At 44.9% G+C, this 19,914-nt stretch overlaps 1 protein-coding gene and 1 long non-coding RNA gene across 9 annotated transcripts in view; one reads left to right on the top strand and one right to left on the bottom strand.

Annotated features, from left to right (window-relative positions):
* Window positions 1-19,914, top strand: part of PKP4 (plakophilin 4) — a 57,026-nt gene that overhangs the window by 31,831 nt on the left and 5,281 nt on the right. Inside the window, exons 10-21 of one of the 7 annotated variants that reach the window (XM_027656220.1) lie at window positions 1,066-1,279; window positions 3,615-3,798; window positions 4,104-4,221; window positions 4,694-4,885; window positions 5,018-5,191; window positions 6,032-6,182; window positions 8,154-8,349; window positions 10,148-10,232; window positions 10,339-10,456; window positions 15,806-15,914; window positions 17,373-17,467; window positions 18,221-18,240. In XM_027656220.1, coding sequence (XP_027512021.1) covers window positions 1,066-1,279; window positions 3,615-3,798; window positions 4,104-4,221; window positions 4,694-4,885; window positions 5,018-5,191; window positions 6,032-6,182; window positions 8,154-8,349; window positions 10,148-10,232; window positions 10,339-10,456; window positions 15,806-15,914; window positions 17,373-17,467; window positions 18,221-18,225 — 1,641 coding nt within the window. In that variant the 3' untranslated portion in view covers window positions 18,226-18,240. The other 6 variants (XM_027656223.1, XM_027656218.1, XM_027656219.1 and 3 more) reach the window with 6 other exon arrangements.
* LOC113953255 lies at window positions 14,071-19,696 on the bottom strand. 2 transcript variants are annotated; one of them, XR_003529810.1, is made up of 4 exons: window positions 19,660-19,696; window positions 17,108-17,217; window positions 16,191-16,288; window positions 14,071-15,901 (listed from the first exon to the last, which is right to left on the bottom strand). It is a non-coding gene; the product is annotated as an uncharacterized LOC113953255 (long non-coding RNA). The 2 variants fall into 2 exon arrangements; XR_003529809.1 differs by lacking the exon at window positions 19,660-19,696 and having other exon boundaries at window positions 17,108-17,455.

The raw sequence follows: 19,914 nt of genomic DNA, 5'->3' as shown, positions 1-19,914 counted from the left end.
ATGTGCTGCCTGTGCCCCTGGCACGGGGCAAGCACACCAGGCCTCACCTCTGCTCGAGAGTTTCAGCTCAACATGTTGTTTGTGACCTCGTGTTTCTGGGTGTGCCACATGCATGCTAATATTGCAGTACCTGCAGGTGTGTAGTTACACACATACACAAACACAAATTTTTCCTATCATAAGAGCTGCGTGGGAATTCTATGGAAATCTTTTACCTCAAAGTCGTGTAATCCAGCAGAACTGTAAAGTTTGTTTGCCAGAGCCTGGCTTTGTGTAATCAGGTGATGACTGGAGACTAGAACAACCAGGAGCTCTAGAAGGCTTTCACTGTTTTTGATCAGTGTTTTAAGGCATCATAGGGAATGAGTGATCTGTCAGGCAAAGAAAAGGAGTCTAATCCTAGAAATATGTAGAGGACAGTGTTTATGTAACTATGATGTGGGGGAGGGATACATCTGGGTGAATATTAAGAGTATTGTTGAAATTTCTAGAAACTTTGCACTTGAAGAGCTGCTGTTTTTGCAGAGCAGCTGTGAGCTGTTGGTCTGAAGGAATTTCCTTTTTCATTCATATCCTGTGTGTGTGTGTTATCTGTTCTTTTCAGTATAAATGTTGTTTATGTTAATAAAATGCTGGTGCAACTTTTATAAGAAGGTAGCCCAACATAATTCACTATTGCTGGGAGGCAGATGAAGAGGTAGTGGTGGTTTTGATGTTCTGGTGACAATCACTGTGATAATCAGCACTTATTCTAATATTCCCTAAAAAAATTTTCTGAGATATAGGAAATTACTTTAAAAAGTGCATTGCTGGGAAACAATTAAAGCAGTAACAACTCTCTGAACACAGCAAGTGACTGAAAATGCCCCTCAGTCTTTGCAATGGTGGGGGGCTTCCCAGGAATTTCAGTCCCATGTAACAGTCAAGTCAGGAAGGTTTAGCAGCTGTTTCCTCTGGAAGTGGAATGGGATGTACAGTTCCCATAAAAACAAAAGGCTTTTACATCTGTGGAGTGAGATGGGTGAGATCAGTGGGTGCTGATGGTCCCGACATTCTACTTTCCAGGTCTGTAGGCTGGGAGGAATCAAGCACCTGGTAGATCTCCTGGATCACAGAGTGCTGGAGGTTCAGAAGAATGCCTGTGGTGCACTGAGGAACCTGGTTTATGGGAAGTCTACTGACGAGAACAAAATAGCCATGAAGAACGTGGGAGGGATCCCGGCCCTCCTGCGGCTGCTGCGGAAGTCGGTCGATGCCGAGGTCAAGGAGCTGGTAACAGGTGAGCTGGATCCCTCCTGGACCATGTCCTTCCTCTGAGGCTCCTCCCTCCCCCAGGCAGTGCCAAGCACTCACAGTGTGTGTGATTTTCCTGACGTGGCTGTCAGGCAGACACGGGGCAGCTGGAGCCGGCACTTGGATTGACACACACTCGAGTATCACCTAAGCAGGGAGCAGAAACTCCTCTCCTTCCACATGCAGAGGTGCTGGGGCCAGCAGGGATCTGCTGAGATGGGTAAATGGCCTCAGCAGTCCTTGGTCCAGAGCTGTTTGTGTGAGGGTTGTTCACTCTTACACAGTGATGGAAGTCACAGTTAATGGCTGTTGAAAAATAGCTTCTGGGAAACTTCCCCTCTACCTACGGTCTCAGGCTGTCTCTTTGGACTTGGGCAGATGATTCCATAACAGCTAAATACTTGTTTTTAAGTGTACCTCCACAATCATGAGGAACAAAGAGGCATCCCAAATTACCCTGTAATCTGTTACCTTAATACAGCATTCCACCAGCTCCTAATACCACTTTCCTTGTCTTTGAATGGAAACCTCCCAGATTATAACTGCCTTTACCTTCCAGGTTTATTTGTAATAAGCACTAAATTTGGTCCCAATTATCTTAAAATAAGAACCTAGAAATAATCGGGTTGTGTCCTCATTTTAAGGTGAAGGCTGAAGGGCTGTGTAACACACAGCTCTGCTTCAGGGTGAGCAGCTGAAGGCTTCTCCCAAATTAAGAGACAGAGGGTCCTGGGGGAGCTTTTGCCTTCACATACTGAACTCAAGTAAATAAATCATTAATCACTCAACTGATCTGCCTCTGTGTGAGTCCAGCCTCTGGGCAGGTTTGGCCTTGGGTACTCAGTGGGACTCCCATGATTTGCTCCCAGGCTAATCCCCATGGAGAAGATAATATTTGCACAAGTGTAATGGGCTTCTTGGAGGAATTTTTGTGATAAAACCCAGCACCACAACTTCAGAGGGTACTTTTCTTTAAATTACATTTTAATTTCCCAGTTGATAATCAATTCTCTTTTGTTACTGAAGTCTTGCTGTACAGGAGCTGCAGCTAAGAATCATAAATAATACTTTTAACATGGCTCTAAAATGGGTCTGTGGTGGTATTAAAAGTATGAAGAATCCCCGAGCACTTTAAAATGTGCAGCATTCATTGTTGGTAGGTCGTTTTTCTTTAGGGAGTAGTTTTGTACATAGTTTAATCATATCCAGAAAATTGTCTTACAGGACTAATTTTGCAGGTGCCATTTCTGTGGAAGTGCCTTTTACATCCACTCTTTAGCCAGCTCTGTAGCAGGGCTGCACTACCCTTGTGTGTGAGCTGAACCCCGAGAGCAGGAGCTCTAGGAACCCCTGTGGGACACAGGAGGAACTTCAGCTGCCTGTAACCAGAAATCAAGACAAAATCAATCAGTAAATCTCCTCATGTCTGTATTCTCCCATGGAGCCCCTTAATTAGAGGGGCTTCTCTTAGCCCCCCTCAAGAGAAGACAACGAGGTGTCTCATGCAAAGATTTGTCTTTCTTATTTTTGTGTGGCTGTATTAAAAACTTTTGCTGTCTTATAAACTTTCATTTTTGTGAACTCCTGTAGCATTTGCTGTCTGGTCCCCTCCTAATTTATTTCTGAAGAAATGGATGTTCAAGATCTAGTCAAAGGGGAACCCAAGTGGTTTGGGCAGCTGTTGAGGGGCTGTTGAGGAGCTGCTGCTGGCCAGGTTTGCCAAGTGTGCATGGTCATGCAACTGCACAGTCAGGAAAATACTGTGTGTGAGGGAAGTATTTTGAGTAAGATCAGTATCTGGTGAGACTTTGGATGAACTTTATGCTGTGTTTTATGATGAAAAAGAGGATTCAATGCTGTGTTTAGCATATTGTTTGCATATACAGTTCTGCTGGTGACTTATGTATCTGGATGTAACATACAGAGATTGTGCAGGGCAGGGAACCATGTGCCCAAGGATAAAAGATGGATGGCAGTTCCATATGGCTGGTGGGTCAATGGAACATGCTCTGGACTTGTTGCTGTTGTTTCCAGGAAGAAAATTTCTTACATCCACTCTGCTCTTCAGTACCTGATTTCCTGGCGTACAGTGCGAGGGAGCAGGAATGTCAGGGCAGGCCATTCTTATCATTGGAAAAACCCTAATACCCTCCTCTGCTGTTCCATGTTGCTTTCCTCCTTTTTGGATTATGGCTTTCCAAGTTCTGCCTGCTCTAGAATCACACCACATATTTAAAGTGATGTCTTTTAAGTTTGAATGTTGCTTCATGTTTGTTTGCCAAGTGCCTGCTGACTTTACTGCAATGGAAATCTCTTCTAAGGGGTTCTCTGGAACTTGTCTTCGTGTGATGCTGTGAAGATGACAATCATTAGAGACGCTCTGTCCACGCTGACAAACACTGTGATAGTGCCCCACTCGGGATGGAACAGCTCCTCCTTTGACGATGATCATAAAATTAAATTCCAGACTTCCCTGGTTCTGCGCAATACAACAGGATGCCTGAGGTATTTGCTCTTCTAGAAGACTCCCTTTTAAAGACTAGTCATGTTGTCCAGGTCCTTTTCATACTGTAGTTTTAAAAACAGAAGAGTTGTTTTATTCTATAAATTGCAAAATTCCATAATTTAGGCAGCTTTTCCAATTGTTCTTCTTTTTTTCTGTTAAAAAATACGAAAATGACCAAGTTAGTCACTAAGAGTTACTGACCGATGAATTACCAATCAGCTACATCAACACCTTCTGCAAACTGTCTAATAAATGGTTGTCTGTCCTTGCCTACACCATGTTCCTTGGTTATTCCAACCCTCAGGAACCTGAGCTCCGCCGGGGAGGAGGCGCGGAAGCAGATGAGGTCCTGCGAGGGGCTGGTGGATTCGCTGCTCTACGTGATCCACACCTGTGTGAACACCTCGGACTACGACAGCAAGGTGTGTGCACGGCTCACCTACAGGTGTGATGGTGCTGAACTGTCTGCTGGGATCTCTGGGCTTTGTGTGGCTCAGCTGAGCACTGTGGTGTCCGTAGCTCAACTGGCATCACTCCCCTGCCCTGGTTGCTGAGGCACAGCCAACCTCAGCTGCACAGCACAGCATCACTTCTCATTTGCAGCTGTGCTGCAGAAGTCGTGCCTCAATAAAATAATAATAAGCTCTTGTGCTTTTCATTTTCGGAATACTAAAGAATAAGCCACTATAGCAGAGACCACTGTTATAAGTATTGTCAGATTTAAGAGAGATTGCAGTTTTCCCAGAGAAACAGCCCAAGCACTGCCCAGAGCCCAGCATTAGAATTTAGAGCTTGTGCTCCCAGCACCTTTTCACCTCTGCTGGACTGGTTTGGTTTGGTTTGTCTCTGTGTGAGAAAGAACTGGTGACAAGGCATCTCTCTGATTTGGTTCAGACAGTGGAGAACTGTGTGTGCACCCTGAGGAACCTTTCCTACCGCCTGGAGCTGGAGGTGCCCCAGGCACGGCTGCTGGGAATCAATGAGCTGGATGACTTGCTGGGAAAGGAGTCACCCAGCAAAGACTCGGAGCCAAGCTGCTGGGGGAAAAAAAAAAAGAAGAAAAAAAAAACTTCCCAGGAGGATCAGGTTTGTGTTTTCCTTGTCCTGCCTCAGATGGGGTTTGGCTCACGGGGGGGAGGACGTATCTTGATGAAAATGATACTATGCTGAATAAAAATGGAGGTTTTGTGTGGTTACAAACCTGTGTTCCTTTCTCAGTGGGATGGAGTTGGCCCTATCCCAGGATTTTCCAAGTCTCCTAAAGGGGTGGAGATGCTCTGGCACCCATCGGTGGTGAAGCCGTACCTGACACTTCTGGCAGAGAGCTCCAACCCAGCCACTCTGGAGGGCTCTGCAGGATCTCTCCAGAACCTCTCTGCAGGCAACTGGAAGGTATGGGAATTCTTCCTCCTCTTCCTCTCCTTGTACTCTGGTTGCTTTTTCTAATAGGATCTTGGAGTGTGTTTGGGGGGAATATGCAATTTTCTCACGTGCACCTGAGCGTTCCCCTCTGGTCTGTGCATTAGTGCTCATGTGCTGCAGTCATGTTTCCACAGTGAAAAGCTGTGGAAAGGGGAGGGAGCAGGAAGAGCCATATGGAAACTGGCCTTGAAATTGGTACCATTTGTTTTAAATAAACAGAAGAGGCTTCCTTCCAGCACATAGTGGGTCAAAATAATCTTCTGGTGTCTTCTAGCTCTGAGTTCTGGTGGGAAGGTGCTGTTGAAATAAGACCAGCACAAAAAAATTTGCTTTTTTCCCTATTTCATTATTTATTTCCATACATTCTGACCATTGCATACAATATGCTACAAAAGCAGCACATGAGAACACTTTATTGATGTCATGTTTTTGTCATGGAGACAGTAAAAAACCCAGCAAACATAAGCTGCTTCCTTTGCTTGCAGCAAGCCAGCTAAGCCTTTTTAAGTTTGACCAATATAAAACTGGTCTTAAAAAACCCCCAAAACCTAACAAACAAAACCCAGACCTCTCTGTTCCCTTTTCAGTGTTTGTCATCTATTCAGGTATTTTATCTTTTTTTTAAGCAGTGTTTTGTAAGAGGAATGAGTGAAAAATGGCAGAGAGACAGCTCTTTATAATCCCAGAAAAAGCACACACTGAACATGTCATCTTTTGTGGGCCGTGTCCCCAGCCCTGCCCGAGAACGGCGGTGCAGCCAGGGGTGGTCTGGGGCTCTGGGGGCTCTGGGGTGACGGGGCTCTCTGTCAGTTCGCAGCCTACATCCGCGCCGCCGTCAGGAAGGAGAAGGGGCTGCCCATCCTCGTGGAGCTGCTGAGGATGGACAATGACAGAGTGGTGTCCTCTGTGGCAACTGCCCTGAGGAACATGGCGTTGGACGTGCGGAACAAGGAGCTCATCGGTACGTGCAGACCGCCCTGGGGAGAGCACCAGCACCACCATGGCCCTGGGGGGAAAGCCAGGGGTGAGCTTGCACTGATGGGAACAGCACAGTGCATGTTACTGTGTCACAGAGATGAATCCTTGTGACAGCAGCAGCTTTTCAGAGCAGTGTTGCCATATTAGTTTGCCACTGGCCACCTTTGATGGATGGGAGTCACCTCAGCTCAGCCCAACTGGACAGGAAACCCTCAGTGCCAAATGGGATGGAAACGTAGCTCAGCTTCCTTGGAGCTCAGCACCCACCTTTTTGGGGGGTTTGGGTCCCTCACATGCTCTCAGGGGTGGGGCAGCTCTGGTGCCAGTGCAGCAGTGCTTTGTTTAACAGTATTGCACAGAGAGAGAGGGAAGAAATCCTCTTCTGGTAAAGTATGTCCAGGAAAACCCAGATATATTGCAGTACGTGTGCCTTTGTTGAACTAAGTCATCAACAGGGCTGCTTGCTAGAAGAACTTTCTGTTTCTCACTTGTCAATTCTGATATTTAACGCTTTAAGCATTCATCTGTGCCTTTCTCATCTAGCATTAAAAACACCTCAAACAACATCTTTCCTGCCTTGATGAGGAACCTCAGTCTGTTACTGTTGAACGTGCCCCAGCCTCAGGCTGTTGTGGCTTCAGTGAACCCTGCTAACACATGGCATGATGTAAAAAAGTCTCTTTTTTGTTTCAGAAGCATTTGCTGTGTGTAGACTTGTGGGACAGGGATATAACAACTGTTTATACAGATAGGAGGATCGTTATTCTCAAAAAGAGAAATGCAGGTGGACAGAACTTTATTATCTGTTTCTGAAGCTTCTCCATCTGGGATGTTCAGAGCATGTTTTCCTGCAGTACAGGCATTGCACACACGGGGAGTTACTAAAGAGAGACTCCTGTTCTGCAGCACCAGCCCTGTGTGGGTCAGACTCAGGTGATACTCTCTTGTCAGGACGTTTCTTCCATTCCTGGCAGAACTTTTCAGTTTAGGAACATTCCTCCACCTATTCCCTCTCCCAGTCAAAGCTGTAACTGAAAGAATTTCTGGCTTCCAGATACACTCTGAATCTGATCTCTGTATAAAACACATCACCTGTGCTAGAAATCCTCTTTAGGAGCTTCTCTGCCTGTGTGGGGCAGGAGCAATGGGCTCCCGTGGTCACACTGAAGGAAGTGAGAGATGAGGACTCCAGCAAATAACAATATATGTTGGGATATGCAGCATGTGGGTGAGCTTGCTAAAGGAGTGGCACTGCTAGGGTGCTGCTGCAGACAGCATTGTGGGGATGGTTTTCCAGGGGGTTTCCTTTTGCCTGCAGATTTCCTTTTTGGGTATTTTTTTCTCCTCATGCACATTACACAAACACATAGTGAATGGCTTTCTGCAAAGCTTCTTCATCATTCACTGTTATGTACAAATACACATCTTCAATAAAATCAATCAATCATTCAATTAACAGCTAAACAGGGAAAAACCAAACCTTATTTTTAGTTCTGTCCCTTGTCTGCAGCTTATCCCTGGCATCAGTCAGCAGCTGGAGTCTGACAGAGCTGAGCTCTGACAGGTAACAAATAAGGCAGAAAGAACATCCAAAAGAAAGAATTCCCAGTTAATGTAAAGATTCCTTTAACCCTCCCACAGATGAAGCTGAGGAATGTTCACCTCTGTCAAGTAGCCAAACGTTTTTCCTTGAACTATTCTGCTTTCTCCAAATAATCCTTTTTTACAAATACTCCCGTTTTAATGCAAAATTCAGCTTCTCACACTTCTAAGCTAAAAGGAAAAAAAAAATTCAAAAATTGATCTTTGATCTCTCTTGACCCTGTGTAAAATGTGGATTCTTGGCAGGGTTGGACCCTGTGCTGCTGCTCCCTGCCCTCAGCTGCCGTTCTGTGCCATTTCCAGCCTGCAGTCCCAGCCCGTGGGCTTGACCCGTTTCTCTGGGGGTTTGCAGGTAAATACGCGATGCGGGACCTGGTGAACCGGCTGCCGGGCGGGAACGGGCCGAGCGTGCTGTCGGACGAGACGGTGGCCGCCATCTGCTGCGCCCTGCACGAGGTCACCAGCAAGAACATGGAGAACGCCAAGGCCCTCGCCGACACCGGCGGCATCGAGAAGCTGGTCAACATCACCAAGGGGAGAGGGGACAGGCGAGTGGCTGCAGCTCTCATCCCTGAACTGGCTCTGTTTCCGTTTTAAATGCTTAAGAATGCGGAAAATTTTTTTTGAGTGAAAAAAAGATCTGCTTTTGCAGTCTGGGTCTGAGGAGCTGACGGTTGGAATGACACTGGGAGGGAGGGGGCAGCCGGTGCCACTGTGCTCTGCAGGGTGTTCTCCATCCAAGGCTTCTGGAGGCTTCTACAGCTGCCCAGAGTAAGCATGGTCGTGGGGCCTCTTCAGGGTGAATGAGTTAAACTGCCCTCTCTTAAACACCTACAAGATTAGTAGAATACTTGGAGCTTTTCCAAGTCACACTGTGTGGGCACCTTTGTCAGGATGTTTCCAGCAGCTGTTCACTGTATCTGGTGCAGCCCTTTGGTCAGTGGAAAGAGAACGTGGCCGGGGGGATCCCCTGGAACAGCATTGCCAGGCCAGTGCTGGCTGAGGGGGGCTGGCTCTGCCCACTGTGCCAGCCCTGGGCTCCAGGGGCTGTGAGCTGAGTTCTGTGCTGGCATCGTGGTGGTGTAGAGGGAATGAAGCCTGTGAGAGCAGGACAGCCAAGGAACAGGAGCCTGTGGTGGGGCAGCAGGAGGCCCCAGGGACCCCATAGCTGTGGGGTGGGGCAGCAGGAGGCCCCAGGGACCCCATAGCTGTGGGCTGTGCTCAGTGTCACTGTGCTCCATCTCAGCAGGGCTCCTACACAGACCAGGCTGTCACCTGTCCTCCCATGGGTAGTGGGGCGCTGGTGGTACAGCCAGCCCTGTGTGCTGTTCCCAGATTGGATCAGATGGTAAAGGAGAGGAAGGGATCTCTTCTCAGAGACGTGGGTCAGTGTGAATTAACCACACCAGGTTTTAGCACGGTCTGTCTCACCAGGAGCTAGGCTGTTTTGAGGATTCCCAGTTTATATCACTTTCCATGTCCAAGGGACAAGGCTCATTCCAGCTGCAGGTGTGGGTGCAGTGATCCGTTCTGACCTGACTGCTCTGTGGGGCAATGTGTGAAGTTGCACCTGCACTTACATTTGTGAGGCAATGAAGTTTAAACTAAGCAAATTTAAGATCTTGTAAACATACGTATCTACTCAGTGATTAACTTGATCAACTGCATTTTTTCAGTGTTTTCTTCCAAAAACTGTATTTGGATGAATCCAGTGACAGACAGAGGCATATGTTTACCACAGATGTCCATGCTGTGGCATTTAATGTCTGGTCACTACTGCAGTACCATTCCCACCTTACTCCATTTCTCTATGAAAAGATACCCTGGTTTTATTTTTAATAATAGCTGCAGCAACTTTCCTTGTCTTGCTCTTGAGTGAAAAAGTGTTTTCCCAACCAAAGTTTCCAGCAGTGCAGCACAGAACTGAGAACACAGACTCACTGTGAGGATGCTTGGAGACTTTTAATAGCAGCTCTCTTTTATTTTTTATTCTTTTTCTACTATTAGGAGTTTTGTACAGTGATTTAAAGTCTGAAGTCTCCATTTTTATGGAATGCACTTCACAGAATGTTTCTTTAGTGATTTTTATTCTTGCAGACACTGACAGTAGCCATTTCAACCCCTGTCTCTGTGTTTCTCGTGTGGGTGACCTGAAGGGAACATTCCAGGCTGGAGAGGGCAGTGGCTGTGGGGTTGATCTCCAGGCTGGGCCATGCTCACACTGGTGGTGCAGGGCCGGCCTGGCCCCACAGCAGCAGGGTGGGGCTGTTATGGAGCTCAGAACACTGTTCTTCTGCAGTGGAATTCAGTGGCTTTCTCTCACTGCAACACTCTTCCCTTGCCCAGGTCCTCACTGAAGGTTGTCAAGGCAGCGGCCCAGGTCCTGAACACGCTGTGGCAGTACCGAGACCTCCGGAGCATTTACAAAAAGGTAAAGGACAGAATCAGCCTACATGGGAAAATGGTGCCACAAAAACTCCTCGTTTATTTATAACTCACCATTTATTCTGATTTTTTTTCTTTTTGCCACTCCACAGGATGGGTGGAATCAAAGTCACTTTATTACACCAGTATCAACACTGGAGAGAGAGAGATTCAAATCCCACCCTTCTCTATCCACAGGCAATCAGCAGATGTCACCTGTCATGCAGTCAGGTCAGTCAGGGAGGGTGAAGGGGACCTGCTTTCCATGTTTTTAACTCAAAGAGCCTCTCTGGTTGCTACTAATTCCATCTAAAACATGGAGGTCAGGCTGTCTCCCCTTGGTGCTTGAGCCAAGTACTTCAGGTGCTCTGGGTGTTCCTGGGCTGTTCCTGCACAGTGAGATCCTCAGCGTGCACAGCTGGACGTTGGTGCCAACCACTGCCCCCTCCAGAGCTGCTCCCCCTGCGCTGTGTGGGCACCGTGGACGTGGGTACCTGACAGCAGAAACAGCGACAGACCCACAGCGAGGAGCCCGTTCTCATTCCCAACTATGTCATGTCCCATTAGGATGAGCAACCAAATACAAAAATGTTACTTTTCTGACTCCTCCTCGTTTATTTCTCGCCTTTGTTCCTTTAGCGCCTTCAGTGCTATTTACATCTTCCCGAGGGCTGGTACAAAACCTACCTGAAGCCTTCTATTTTGTCTTCCTTTCGCATTTTATTTTGTCCAATTTACTCTTCTCAAGGCTCTCTAGAGCAGATCTCTGTTAATACAGAGAAATACCCACCTACCATGGCTGCTAAAATCAGTGGCTAGTTCCTACAATACTCTTGTTCAACTACTTCTTTACATAAAAGTAACAGCCCTCACACATTCCTTCATGACATGGTTGACTTGAAAAACAAGGGCTCCACGAGGGATTTATTTTCCTCCAAGAAGTAAACTATAGTGTCTTTTATGCCAGAGTTCCTCTCAACCACCAAGGAAGCAAGTACGGCGTAGGCTCAGGGAACTGACTGGATTCTACCCAAGTGTAAAAGGAGATTCCGATCCCGACTGTCACATTCCTATCTGGGCACTTTCTCTCCCCGGATACACCAGCAGAACAACTGTGTTACTCCAGTTCTTTTAATGGCAAGTAGGAAGTAGATGAGCAGCTCTAACATGATATTGAGAGGCTGTTGTACTTCAAAGACAACTTAGTAAAAACTCCTCATAGGAAGTGTTGCTTTCCTGCTTGACAAGGCCAAGGGGAGGCAGTGGAAGTTGTCACCAGGGTGGTTCACCCAGGAACAGCTGTGACTGTTCTGTCCTTTCCCACCTCCCAAGTTGTGAACCCTCATGGCAGGAAGGGGTGAGGAAGGTTGGGTGTGTGAAAGGCGTCTGTTTCTTCTGAGAACCTGTCTTTTCCCACCAGTTGGCAGCACGTCCTCGTCCCCGGCTCTGCTGGGGATCAGGGAGCCCCGGCCGGAGTACGACAGGACACACCCCTCTCTGCAGTATTACAGTAGCCAGGGCGATGTCATGGCACATAAGGACATCTACACTGGTAAGGGACCAGCTGGGAGTGGGAACCGCACTGGGGAAAGGCTCCCTGGGGGAGGAGTTCAGTCACAGGCACTTCAGTAGTGGGCTGGTTGTACCAACTGTTGCTTCCCATTTCCACTGGTTGTATTTGGTGCTGTGGCACAGGGCAGGGTGGCACCTGGCTCTGCTGATCTCTGTAAAACTGCACTGGGACCAGAGTAGATCCCTTTGCATATTGGGAGGTGAGAGGTGGTTGGAATTCTTATTTTTATTTCAAGTACTATTACAGAAAATTGTTTTATTCACATCATATGATGATGTTATAAATTATAACGTGCAGTTGTATATTATAACATTATATTACTAAATTATACCAAAAGATCAGAATCTTTTCTCTGATATCCCTTTTCCTTCTCATTATGTGACACAAGTTGCACACCAGTAGATGATTGTCTCTAAGGAGAAGGAAATGCCTTGTTTTAAACATTATGAATCTGTAAAACAAAAACCAGCAACATAAAAAAGCCTCTTGGCTTCACTGTAACTGCTGCTGAGGGACAACATTTGCCTTTATTCTGTTATTACATTATATCATTAGTAGATGCTAAAATCTGCAGATTTAATTGTTTGGGTGCTACATAATAGGCAAAATAGAAGCCAATAGACTTACAAGGTGGAAGAATAAAGACTGAAGTTTATCCTTAAACTGTTTTCTGCCAGGTTCCAGCAAAGCTTCCCCAATTTACATCAGTTCCTATTCCTCACCAGCGAGAGAACAGAACCGCCGGCTGCAGGTGAGCCCGGAGCTGCCCAGGCTCAGCAGGGCCCAGGCTCAGCAGGGCCCAGGCTCAGCAGGGGGCTGTGGCTCTGGGCACTGCCCTGTCCCAGCCCCGGGGCTGCTGTGCCTGCTCAGTTCTCACGGCAGGGTCTGAGACCTCTGCTCTGATTTGATTTGGGCTTTGGGGGGGTTGGTGGGTATGGTCAGGTTCTGTGCCTCCTACACCTGCGCTCTGAAGTTGTGCTCCCTTCCCAGGGATGTGGGAGGAGACATGCAGGGAAATGTACCACTTCCTTGGGTACATTTCATGGAGGTTTGAGACCTGTGTTACTGTCACTGGTAGAGCTGCACTTGGGAAAGGTTCTTTACAATGTGTGTGAGTTTGAGAAACAAGTATTTTCTCTGTTGATTATACCTTGAAAGCTTATTTTTCTATCATTTTGCCAGCAGCATCAGCAATTATACTACAGCCAAGAAGATACCACCAGGAAAAACTACGATGCCTACCGGTTGTACCTGCAGTCCCCACACAGCTACGAGGACCCCTACTTCGACGACCGAGTTCACTTTCCTGCTGCTTCAGATTACACAACACAGTATGGACTGAAATCAACCACCAATTATGTAGACTTTTATTCCACCAGACGATCTTCTTACCGAGCAGAACAGTACCCGGGCTCCCCTGACTCCTGGGTGTAGCACCAGAGAGAACAACCCAGCGTGGCTCTTGTCTGGCTCGAGAAGGACTGGAACGGCCCCGAGTGGCTTTGGTTATGAAATGAGAAAGTGAAAGACAAGAAGGAACAAGGAAGATTTGTTTTGGGGTTTTTTTGAGAGAGGAATTGTCAGGAGGAAAACTGGCAGGGACGGTTTTGCTCTGTTTAGGTGTTAGGTATCATTACTTGTAGCTCCTGTAGTCTGGTGAGGGTGTGGGCGACGTGATGAAAGGTTTGAGAATTGAGTACAATGAATTTGGAAAGTGTGTAGGTCAGAGCAAATTAAAGCTGATTTTTTTTTATGTGAATAAAAGTCTTGGTCTGATAGTTTGTACAGAAAACCTCCGCCGGCTGCCCCTGTTTCCTTGCTATTACTAAATGTCAGGACTGTATGCTGCTGCGTCGTGTACATTCTGCGTGCGTGTAAATATGGAAGCGCCACCTCGCTCTCAAGTGCCATCCATTTGTAATGCAGTGTGTCATTGGAAAAGGAATCTGAAACATAGTGCACAAAAAGAAATACCAGAGAAAAAAAGCCCAAACTTTAAAAAATGAATAGTGTAATTTCGAAGCACAAAGTCCGGTCCAGTACATCCACACCTCTCCCATTCCCTGCCTATTTCATAAGGAACTTCACTGCCATTTTCTATGCACATGGAATAACAATAAATATGGAAGTCTCATCCATGGAAAGCTGTTCCCTGTTCATTTTTTTCTTATTATTTTCTGTGTGTGATATTCAGAAACAAATACCATGAACATGAATTCTAATTGTATGTTTTTCAGCAGGTTAAATATATCAAAGCATTTAGGCCATTTCCCCAGCTCTCTCCAGTGGAAATGTGTCAGGCTGGCAGCCCAAAGTGCTAAATCCTGCACCTTCCTACTGGGATTCCTGTTTTTATTTTTGATATGGGCAATCCAAGGTACTTCAGAACTGAAGCCTGTTTTCTTTCCATCACTCAACTCCTCCCTTTCTTCTCCCCAAGGAAATGAAGGTCATCTTGCTGTCATAGAAATTACAATCTCCATTTTGACTACATTCTGCTTGGGTTTCTTTCCAATAAAAATGTTTGATTATTTAAGTACCTAAATCACAAGCTCTCCTGGTTCTGAACCATCTGTTACCTCTATACTGTCTGTAACCACCATTATTGCTCCCCATCACTGCACTTCCCTTGGGTTCCCAGTGTTCCAGTATCCTGATGGCACCAGTGACACGAGAGCAGGTAAGCAGAACAGCTCCAGGTTTGGCTGACACGGCAGAGTCACTACTTCTATTGAAATGGGTCCTGCTAAGGACTAAGCATTTGCTCTTCCCCTGTGAACTCTGACACTGCAAATGTTTCAAAATAGTCTCTTTCCCTATAGCAAAAGGACGTAATAATTCAAAGAATGATGATGTTGTGTGCTAAAGGATGTTGCCAATGAGCATGGTCTGACTCTGCACTCTAAATCTCCAGTGACATGGCTCATGCAAACAATGAAGACAACAGCTTCTCGTCTGTTTGAAAAAAAATGCAGAGAGTGAAACTGAAAAAGAAAATTGAGGAACTAATCACATCTCAGCTCTACAGGGGGATGTGAGGACAAGCGTGGGAACATGAATACTTTATGGAGTTTTAAAAGGAGAATGCAACAGTTACACCATCCTATGTACCTGCCCATTCAGTTGTTGAACACCGGCACTCATCCGTCAGACTAAGGGTCTGGTTCTACGTTCAAAGCATTTCTTTCTGCTCAAACCACATGAAGAGTTGATTGAACTCCTACACAATACCTAAAGATAGGGGACTGCCCCCACAGCATGAAGGTGGGCAAGTTACCTTGTCAGCTGAAATGTGAGGTGCTGCTCACAGCCCTTCCAAACACCTTTTCCAGCTCACTGACATCCCTCCAAGGAGTGTCCCGCCATCACGGCTCTTTCAGGGAGCTGCTATACTGGAGTAAGTGCCAACTTATAACCCCCCCAAGAAAAAGGTACATTTCTTGTTCACAAACAGGTCCACTATGAAGTTCTGACTGTCATGTGCCTCTAGTGGCTCATCACTCTGACATAAAAAGTTGCTTTTCTGTGCTTGTGTAGAAAAAATCGACAGATGAGAAGTGATTGGAGCTGGCCAGCTCTGAGGAGTTCAACAGCACACAACACGTACAACTGCAAGATACTAAAAGATATTTTTCTTTCCTTTGCTGCCCACCATTTGACTCTTTTCTGAAGGTGAAGGTTTAAAGCCATGATAAACAGGAACAAAACGCAGGGGATTCTCGTGTTTAACTTTGAGGAAACAAATGCTGCTGTTATGATATGACAGAAATCATGAGATCTGTGCAATGTTTCCATGCAGCTCAGGGTGCTGCAATTTAATTCTTTAGAATTGATTCACTTATTCCATTACCCAGTGATACTTTTTTAAACAAGGACACTTAGGTGGATAGAACACATGATGACAAAGGTATATCTTTTTAGTCCTTCTGTGAAAAAAAATTTGATTCTATAACTAAAATTATCCGGTAAGGTTCTTCTCCTTAATGATATTACCCTTTACCTTTCAGCGCCATCATGCAGTGCCTTGACAATTCTTTGTCTCTTGCACTCTGTGAAACAACTGGCATCCAGATCAGAACCAGGTCTTGAACTTGTCAGGTCTCCTACAAGAAACAGGTAAGTTTTACAGATGTAAATCCTACAGATTTCGTCAGACACATAATATAAGCACTAGTGAACAATTATATCAATACAAACCCACTGACAATATGGCTGCCTTCACTAATTGGTCTTGTCCATGCTTTAGACACTTAACAATAATGTTCTAACAGCATAAATTTTGTGCTGAACTACTATGAGCAGAAAATAAAACCTAGGGAGGTGGAATTAAAGCATGTGTTAATAAAAAACAAGCCATATGCCTGCACCAGAATATAAAAATAAGCCATATACCTGCACCAGAATTTCTGTTGTCTCCATCAGGCTCCTGCAGCATCTAAATCCAGCTCTGTTGATTCAATTGAAAAAGGTATTGCCTGTCTGTCACTGAACTTAAGAAAACAGCATTCAATTACCAGATGTAAAATTCCTATCAGTTTATACCAGTAGCCACAATCTAGTAATTCTGACGTTTGAAAACAAGCAATACCAGAGATAAGATGGATAAGGGCAAATACTGCAGAGTCATGAGCAATAGATTTTTAACGACAGAGAGAGCTGAATTCAAACATGACACACGAGGAAGGTATTCCATATGTCTTTGTGCTGAGTGCTGGTTTAGATGTGGACTATGCCTGGTGTATAATTATGCTAATAGCTGTTAGCCAGATTAGATCAGACAGTCTGCTTGGGAGCATGTTGATTCTTGATCCTGCCAAGTGACTTCTCAAACTTTGCAATCAGGTAATAACCTGCCTGTAGAATGTGGATTCTAAAGGAGGAATTTTCAGGAAAGATGAAGAGTTCCAGAGCACTGAAAGCACCACTCAGGAAAATTTCCTTTGACTTTTGTCTCTTTATTACAGTTAAAATCCTGTATCTGCCCCCAGGCTTCCCTACATCTGCCTAGGTGGAAGAAAACACATTCTGAAAATACGCAGAACCATTATAATATAAATTCCATTCTTAATTCAGCCATTCACAGACTACTACCATTAAAAGAAATCTATCCCCAGCATCAGGCGAACACCTCCGAAGTCTGACATTTATGTGATCAGGAAATGGGACTGAGGGTGGCAGGAACAGCAAAAGATTTCAGCTGCACTATCCCATGGTCACAGAAGGATGGTTCTCTCACTCATTCTTCTCACCCAGACAAACCAGTCTAATAATTTCTAATAAATGAAAGCATTACATAAAATCAGGCTTACAAATCTCACCTGGTGCTGTGGCATTGCTGAGGCAGTGCCAAGGGCTGCCTGTCAAGAACAAGGTGCTCCAACAAGTACTGGGTAGATATCGTTTCCATTCACAACAGCTTCTGGTTTAAAGACAGTAACCAGTGACAGAGGTATTGAAGTCAAGAGAGCAGAAGAAAAATAAAAAAGAAATTGGAAACTGTATTTAATATTGTAAGAAATCCACAACGTGAACTTATGATTTCTCATTTAAACCAAGTTCCCATGCTTTTCCCAGGAATTCCTGGAACAGATGTACAATGGCACTAAACCTTGTCATTACTAATGCTTTAGGCAGCACACCAAAGCTGTGTTACATGACTGCCTTCTGTGGTAAGTAATGAAACTTCACCTCTCCAATCCAAACAGCTCAGGTAAATAAACTGGAAAATCAGTATTTTTCTGCTGAGGCAGAGTGACATGAATATGAAAATCCCTTACTACTGACCAAGTCCTTCAGGATAGGCTTCTTTTGTTATCACTCCTGCAGATCATTTTATCTGAAAGAATTTATTTCCCCAATCAAAATTGCCATCATGCACTTCAGGCTAAATGCTTATGGGCAGAGACATGCAGCACTACTATCTTTAATATTTGCAAAGTAAGTTGCTTTTCTAGGGAGGAAATTGCTGCATTGCAAAGCTATTTCCTGCCTCATACACACAGAATTAAATATCAGATAGATCTGGTTTAGACTGGATGTCCTTTCACTTTTCCTGCTCCAAAAATCCAAGCCAACAGAAGTTACCCATGAAGGTGGTTGACATGCTGTTAATCCCTACCAGTTTCTTACTCACTCTTCTCTTTCACGTTTTTAATTCATAGAAGGGAAATGTTGTACAATCACACATGAATAAGCTGCTTGAGCCACCAGTGCTGGGAAATTTTTACCTGAAACCTACCACAACTAATGATGTGTATTTTCTATATTAAGCAACAAAGAAAAATAATGGAAGTTTCTCAGTTCACAGCAGTTTTGGATGCCATTCTCATTGGTGTAAAATTTTGTCATTGATGATAAAAATATATGTTGCAAATATATGTTTAACACAAATGTCATTTTATGGACATTCTGTATTAATGAAGGGTGAAATTATGGTGCTGCTGAAGACAACAAGCCTTCATTGTGGCCAAAGAGTTAATTTCGTATCACAGCTTTTCAAAGAACAATGAAATTCAGGCTACATTTTCTGAATGACAAAATTGGAGCTTTTGGCTGAAGTGATTAAATACGTCAGAATTAAGACGTTATGACAGGTGGCTTTTTTTTCAACAAATTCTGTGAAACATTTATACAGGTTAAGTAGTATAACTCCTAAGTTTGACGGGTTTGTTAAAGGCTACATTGTTGTAGTTTTGGAGTGTGACAGTAAGTTTTTACAGGCCTGGAAACAAAGGGGGGTTTGACCTTTTTTTTTGCTATGTAACTTCTCACAGCAGAGAGAAATCTCTGTGTCTAACAGTGCCCTGGGCTGGATTTCAGAGTAAAGCCTCTCACTGGTGGGCTGCATGTGTTTTTTGCAGCACTGAGAGTGTTTTGAAACTGTCTCTGATTCTAAGGGGTTCTTTCTCCTACGTTAACAACAAGAGCTTGTGAGTATCACCATACAGTTTTGTGTTATTGCCTACAGATTAAGCTGCTTCTTTAAGCACCCAGGGCAATAATCAGTACTTAAGTCAGTTTTGTACACTGAAATGCAAGGAGACTTGCTTAAATTACTAAAGAATTTTATAATAAATTAATTGGATCTTTCATATGTCCTGTTCAAACTAACGAAGTTCAGCCTTTGTAATCCAAAGGATTTGGAAAACCTACTGACCATGCTTTATAACGTTAATGTGGCTTTGCCCAGCAGCTTTGTTGCTGTCCTTTCTTGGCACTTAAATCCTTCCTGCTCATGCTGTTTCTCTCCTGTATTTATGACATGATAGGTGATCAATATGTAAGCTATTGTATCTTAGCCAAAAATACAATTTCAGTAAGGTATAGGCAGCAGGAGCACCAAGATAAAGATCTTTGAATGTGGATTATATGAGTAATGCATTAGTAATAAAAGATGGTAAAATCATAAAATAATATAGAAATAGTATAGTGAAGTCAAAAGTAATGTAGAAATAGGAAGTATTGTGAGGTATTTTTAATGTTTACAAGTTTTGAGCAGATTCTTAAGAAAAAAGGGAAGGAGAGTAATTTTGATAACTGATGTAGAAAAAACAAGGTCTTTGTTAGTATGTAATGACCAGAAGACTCAAACTGCTTATGATGATATGTTAGGGCCTTAAAACAGATAGAAAAAAAAAAAATTTTATTGCCTTTGTTGTGTAAAACGTCAATCTTTGTTAAAGTCACTGGTTGTTTTTTTTAACGAGGGCATGTGAATGCCGTTTTTTGCTTCTGTCTCAAGTAGGTACTAATGATTGAAGAGGGGAAGATTTACCTCACTGAATCAAGACCTTTGAATCTCCAGCAATAATTTTAAAAGTCACCACCCCTCACTCCCCTCACCGTCCTCACTGCCCTTCACCACCCTCACCGCCCCTCACGGCTGATCACTGCCCCTCAGTCAACGCCCCTCACTGCCCTCAGCCCTCACCGCCACTCCCTCACCGCCCCTCACCACCCTGACGGCCCTCACGGCCGCTCACTGCCCCTCAGCCAACGCCCCTCACCGCCCTTCCCGCCCCTCACCGCCCTCAGCGCCGCTCCCCGCCCCGCCGTCCCCGAGCCGCACACGGCGCTGCCGCCCGGGTCGGTGTGAGGTTCCCGGCGGTTCCCGGCG

This window comes from Corapipo altera, unplaced genomic scaffold (assembly GCF_003945725.1).
Source record: "Corapipo altera isolate COAL_440 unplaced genomic scaffold, ASM394572v1 68, whole genome shotgun sequence".
NCBI lineage: Eukaryota > Metazoa > Chordata > Aves > Passeriformes > Pipridae > Corapipo > Corapipo altera.
This window is presented reverse-complemented; position numbering and strand designations above follow the sequence as displayed.